This window comes from Mesitornis unicolor, unplaced genomic scaffold (genome assembly GCF_000695765.1).
Source record: "Mesitornis unicolor isolate BGI_N332 unplaced genomic scaffold, ASM69576v1 scaffold22166, whole genome shotgun sequence".
Lineage (NCBI taxonomy): Eukaryota > Metazoa > Chordata > Aves > Mesitornithiformes > Mesitornithidae > Mesitornis > Mesitornis unicolor.
The window spans coordinates 1-5,528 of NW_010190597.1; the positions used below are offsets into that span (position 1 = coordinate 1).

The following is a 5,528-nucleotide window of genomic DNA, read 5'->3' on the forward strand; positions in this document are numbered from 1 at the left end:
CAGTTCTGCTTTGAGCAGGTTCCTCTGCATGGAATAGGGAGGTCAGTGGCTTCAGGCACATCAACCGCTCCGACTCGGTGTCCGCTCTGGTTTCAGATGCCACAAAAATTCACAGTGGGGAGTTTTGGGTTCATTAACTCCAGCACAGCACCGTGTCGATAGCTCCTGCCTTGTGCTAAAAGCCACTGCTCATCCTGTGCTGGCCTTGGAGCCAATCTGTCACAGAATTTCCTCTCCTCTCTCCTAGACGTGTACTGTACCGAGCCCTTCCGCATCCCCTTCGCGGGCAAAGTTCAAGTTTGCTGTTTTGACAAAACGGGCACGTTGACCAGCGATCACCTCGTGGTGAGAGGAGTGGCTGGGCTCAGGTAGGTCCTGGGTGATTGTGGTTGTGGTTGCTGCACTCTGGGCTTTGGGAACAACTCGGGTAGGAGTGAAATCACATTCCAGGGAGGATGAGAAGATAATCGGGGATTCAGAGAGTGTAAAAATGGATTGAGCTGGAAGGAGAGAGGGTCCTTGGGCTCAAGACTTGTGAATTTAGTGGTCTTGGGAGATTTTTTGCTGAGGTTTTTTACGTAACTGAGATTTTCACCGCTCCTCCATGCGGTAGGATCCTGCCTCCTCCTTCCACTGCCATAATGAGCTGTGCTTGAAGGCAAAATGCCAAGAGCCATCCGAGTCCTTTTATCCTGCAGTTACTTAAACGTGTTCATTCAGGCCTATACTTCAAGCGTTCTGCTTGAACCAAGTTTGCTTTGGAGAACTGGCAAAAAAAAAATCACGGGCTTTGGCACCGTTTGCAGTTGAGACAGCGCCAGATTTCCTACGGCTTTGATCTCGCCACGAGAAGCCTCCGCTGTTTATGAGAGGAGGAATTTTGGGCTGGGAAAACATCCAGAATTTGTCTGAGATCATCGTGTGGGGAAGAGGGGTCTGTTAACACGGGCGGTCTTTTTTTGTGCTGCAGGGATGGGAAGGAAGTGACGCCAGTGTCTGACATTCCTGTAGAAACCCACCGAGCCATCGCTACTTGCCACTCGCTGGTGCAGTTGGATGATGGGACGCTGGTGGGGGATCCGCTGGAGAAGGCGATGTTGATGGCTGTGGACTGGACCCTGACCAAAGGTAAAACCCGATTCCAGCTCCTCCCTGAGCCCTGTTTACATACACTGGGGTTTTTTGAGGGGAGGGACATGATGAAAACACCGGTTTTGCCAATTCTGAGCGTGAAATTATCTGGTCTGTGGAGGTCTCCTGTGCCAGCTTTCTGCAAGGAGTGAATTCCAGCTGGGTACGATCCCAGCAACTGGTTTGGGGCAGTGGAAATCATTGCAGAGCACGTTTGAGGGACAAGAAATAGTGCAAGTCCCTTCTCAGGACTCTGGATACTGCATCCTGCAGCTGGCACATTCAGTGGTGTCTTTTAATTCCAGTTGTGCCGTCTCATTAAACCCAGGGCGTGACGAGCGCAGTAGTGAAAACGTGACAGCATGGGTTTAGCATGGCCTGTGGGAAGCCTCTCTGGAGGCTTTTTGCTTCTTGGCTTTCGCTTACACCAGTAACTAAAGCAGAAATCTGCCAGAAATATTATATACAGATCCTACTGGAACCCACACTGTTGTGGTTCTTGCTTCTGGATTTTAACCTGTGATAATGCATGGTAGAGAGACACCTTGGAGGGGCGGAGAGACACCTTGGAGGGGCAGAGAGACACCTTAACGTGGTGGAGAGACACCTTAACGTGGTGGAGAGACACCTTGGAGGGGTAGAGAGACACCTTGGAGGGGTAGAGAGACACCTTGGAGGGGTAGAGGGACACCTTGAAGGGGTAGAGGGACACCTTGGACGGGTAGAGAGACACCTTGGAGGGGTGGAGGGACGCCTTGGAGGGGCGGAGGGACACCTTGGAGGGGCGGAGAGACGCCTTGGAGGGGCAGAGAGACACCTTAAACCTATGTAGCTGTTCATACCAGCGCACACAGGCGTTCTGCTCGATTATATCCCTTAATTCTTGGCTCTAGAATTTCCAGCTCTGTGTGCTTGTATCTAAGGCGAGGGAATTCATGTGATCTCGGTGACCTGTGGGTTCCTTTGGGACCCAAAGGGAGGGATGTTGCTTTTGATACCGAGAAACCTTTCAGGATTTCCTGATCTCTTTGTTTCCAGATGAGAAAGTTTTCCCCCGAAGTATTAAAACTCAGGGACTGAAAATTCACCAGCGCTTTCATTTTGCCAGTGCCCTGAAAAGAATGTCTGTCTTGGCGTCGTACGAGAAGATCGGCTCGACTGATCTCTGTTACATTGCAGCTGTGAAAGGGGCCCCCGAGACGCTGCACAAAATGGTGAGCGCATCTCTCGAGGAGAGGAAGGGCCTTCTCTGGCACCTCCGCTTGTCCCTGCCGAATCTGGAACCTCAGTGATGCAGGGATTTGCTCCTGCGAGGCGGCACGGTGACCCCCGTGCCTGAAAACAAACCCCACTGGGGACTTTCAGTCTGAGCCCAGTGAGAATCTTCACCGTCCACATTCCTGGCTCTGAGAGCAGAGGGTTAAATCCGGGGGATCTCCACTTTGATGGTGAGGGACCCTCCCAAAGGTCCCTCTTTTCCCCTGTCTGCGTTATTAATGCTGGAATATGCCACTGGGTTGTGTTTGAAGCTGTATTAATCGATGCTTTTTTCCCCTCATTTTCAGTTGTCTCAGTGCCCAAGCAACTACCACGCTGTCCACACGGAGATTTCACACGAAGGGGCAAGAGTGCTGGCCCTTGGCTACAAAGAACTGGGGCACCTCACTCACCAGCAGGTACAGCCGTCTGCTTAACCCTTGAAATCCAGCTCCTGTTAAAGGAAACGGGGATGGTGTTTGCAGGGGAGAGGGGTGGGGACTCTTTTTGGGATGGGATTGCCCAAAGCTGCTGTAACCGCGTGGTTTTTACGATCTGGATCTCTGGGGAAGATCACAGCCTCTGTGCTGCGCTCCCAGCTTTGAATTCTTGGGCATCATTGATCAATATTTCCATCCCCTCATCGTCAAGCAGGGTCAACTCTTTCCTTGCAGCAACTGCAGAGGCTCAGCGCTGAGTTTCTTAGCTGTCAGCGGGGTTTTATGTGGGAGTGGGCACATGTAACTGTTTTCAAGGCTGTTTCTGTGGAGCCTTGTGCCAAAGAAGCCTTTCTTTAGAGCAGCTGGAGATGATCCAGGGTTGCTCCGTGCTTCTAGAGAGGCTTTGATTGCAAGGAAGCACCCATTTGACAGCAGGATCACAGTGGGTAATGCTGTGCTGATTTGCTTTGGCAGGTGAGGGAGATGAAGCGCGAAGCTTTGGAGTGCGACCTTAGATTTGTCGGCTTCATTGTGGTTTCCTGCCCTCTCAAAGCTGACTCCAAAGCTGTCATCAGGGAGATCCAGAATGCATCGCACCACGTAAGCCTCGGCAGCATCGCAGCCACGGTGGTTGGGATGGGAGAATTTCGGTACCGGAGTGAGGGCAAAGGCTTTCCTTGTGGTGAAGGCAGGGAAACCGTGGGGATGTGATGTTATTTTTGCTGTAGGATGAGAGAGAGCTTTTCTGCAGTCTCAGAGGGACTGTCACCAGCATCCAGAAGTCATTTTGGCATAAAGGAGACTCGTTATGAAGTGCTGCTTCCCTACCCAGAACTGATTTTGGACCCCTCTCGCTTTCCCCTCAGGTAGTGATGATAACGGGGGACAATCCTCTCACTGCCTGCCACGTGGCCCGGGAGCTGCACTTCCTCCAGAGGGAGCACACCCTCATTCTGCAGCCTCCTGTGAGCAAAGGTAAGCAATGCCATGCAGGAAATGGGTCTGTGTTCTGGAGGACGACAGCCAAAGCTCCACTGGGGCGTTGTGTCGACATTGGCCGCGCTGCTGCTTGATGCTGATAAAGGCAGCAGCTCATTTTCTAGAATCCTAGATAGCACTCTGCCCTTTTTCACTCTCTTCTCTGGCCTGCAATACTCTGCAGAGTGACATCCTTGCCTCTGCCAGCTCCTAAACCGAGCTATCCAAGCACCAGGATAACAAAAACAATGACAGCTTGAAGGCCTCTTTGCTGTGTGGGTTCAGCGGGAAGCCAAGAGCCATGTAAGGGTGGAAGGATCCCCATAAAGACTGTACCTGGCTGGGATGTGGGCACATCACTGCCCTGAGGACCTCGTGTCCATCATTCTGAGGGGCTGCAGACACCAGTCAGTGTTTTTTGGGGTGGCTGAGAGCGTTTTTTGCAGCCAGACGTGCTCGTGTCCAGCTCGTTCTTCTCTTTGCAGGCTCCAGCTGGCAGTGGCGGTCCCTCGACGGCGCTGTGGTGCTCCCCATCCTGCCGACCTCCTCACGGGACCTGACCCAGCAATACGACCTGTGTGTAACCGGGGAAGGGCTCGCTCACCTCCAGGCCGTGAACAGGCAGCAGCTGCTCAGACTCATACCCCACATCCAGGTCTTTGCCAGGGTGGTGCCAAAGCAGAAGGTGAGAGATTTCAGCTGCTGCCAAGACCCAGTTCTAGCAGGGTTCCCAGCAGGGCTCGGTTGGTGCCTGGAGCCACAGAAATGCTAGCATGAGTCATGCTAAAGCAGCGTAACCTCTCCTGGTATCCCAGCCAGCTGGCAGCAAGAACCAGAGCTCAGGATGTGCCTTCTTGTTATCCTAAAGGGCCCTGAGCCTGCTGGCCTGTTCAGCTCCTCTAATACAGGGGCTGAAGGTGAAATTTTGGAGTCAGGGTGTGAGGCCAGCGAGTTCGTGGAATCACAGAAACATTAGGGCTGGAAAAGACTTAAGATCAAGTCCCAACTACCAACCCATCCCCACCATGCCCACTAAAATATGTCCCAAAGTACCACATCCACGTGTTTTTTGAACCCCTCCAGGGATGGGGACTCCACCACTGCCCTGGGCAGCCCCTTTAGTGTTTGACCACTCATTCAGGAAAGGAATTTTTCCTTGTATCCAATCTAAACCCTCCCTTGGCACAACTTGAGACCATTTCCTCTCCTGTCACTGGTTACTTGGGAGTAAAGGCTGATCCACACCTCCCTTCAGGCAGCTGTAGAGGGTGATAAGGTCTCCCCTCACCCTCCTCTTCACACTAAACCACCCCAGCTCCCTCAGCTGCTCCTTGTTCTCCACACCCTTCACCAGCTTCGTTGCCCTTCTCTGGACAGCAAGGATGGAGTTTCTGCAGAACAGAAGCATTTGAGACCTAACCCTGCCCTGGCTGCAGTGTATCAAGCCCAGTCTCACACCACCTCTCTTTCCACAGGAGTTTGTAATCACTACTTTGAAGAGCCTGGGCTATGTCACGCTGATGTGTGGGGACGGCACCAACGACGTCGGAGCTCTCAAACACGCAGACGTGGGTGAGTCCACGTGCAGGGCCCTCACATTGTGCCCCTGTCTGAGGTTTTAGCCTTCCTAAACACCAAACCAGCGTTGGCTCCTCTGCTGTTTTGAGGGCTGAGATTGATCTGACCTAGCTAGCTGGAGGCCAAGCACAAGTGGTGTTCCCC

The 5,528-nt window shown here is 52.7% G+C and overlaps 1 protein-coding gene across 1 annotated transcript; it reads left to right on the forward strand.

The window, feature by feature from the left end:
- Positions 1-247: 247 nt before the first annotated feature.
- Positions 248-5,378, forward strand: LOC104542223 (manganese-transporting ATPase 13A1-like; the record flags this gene model as incomplete). Its single annotated transcript, XM_010186458.1, has 8 exons — positions 248-368; positions 971-1,128; positions 2,170-2,345; positions 2,697-2,807; positions 3,303-3,428; positions 3,695-3,803; positions 4,292-4,491; positions 5,282-5,378. Coding segments are annotated over 8 exons (1,098 nt in total), but the record flags the coding sequence as incomplete, so codon positions are not given.
- Positions 5,379-5,528: the final 150 nt, after the last annotated feature.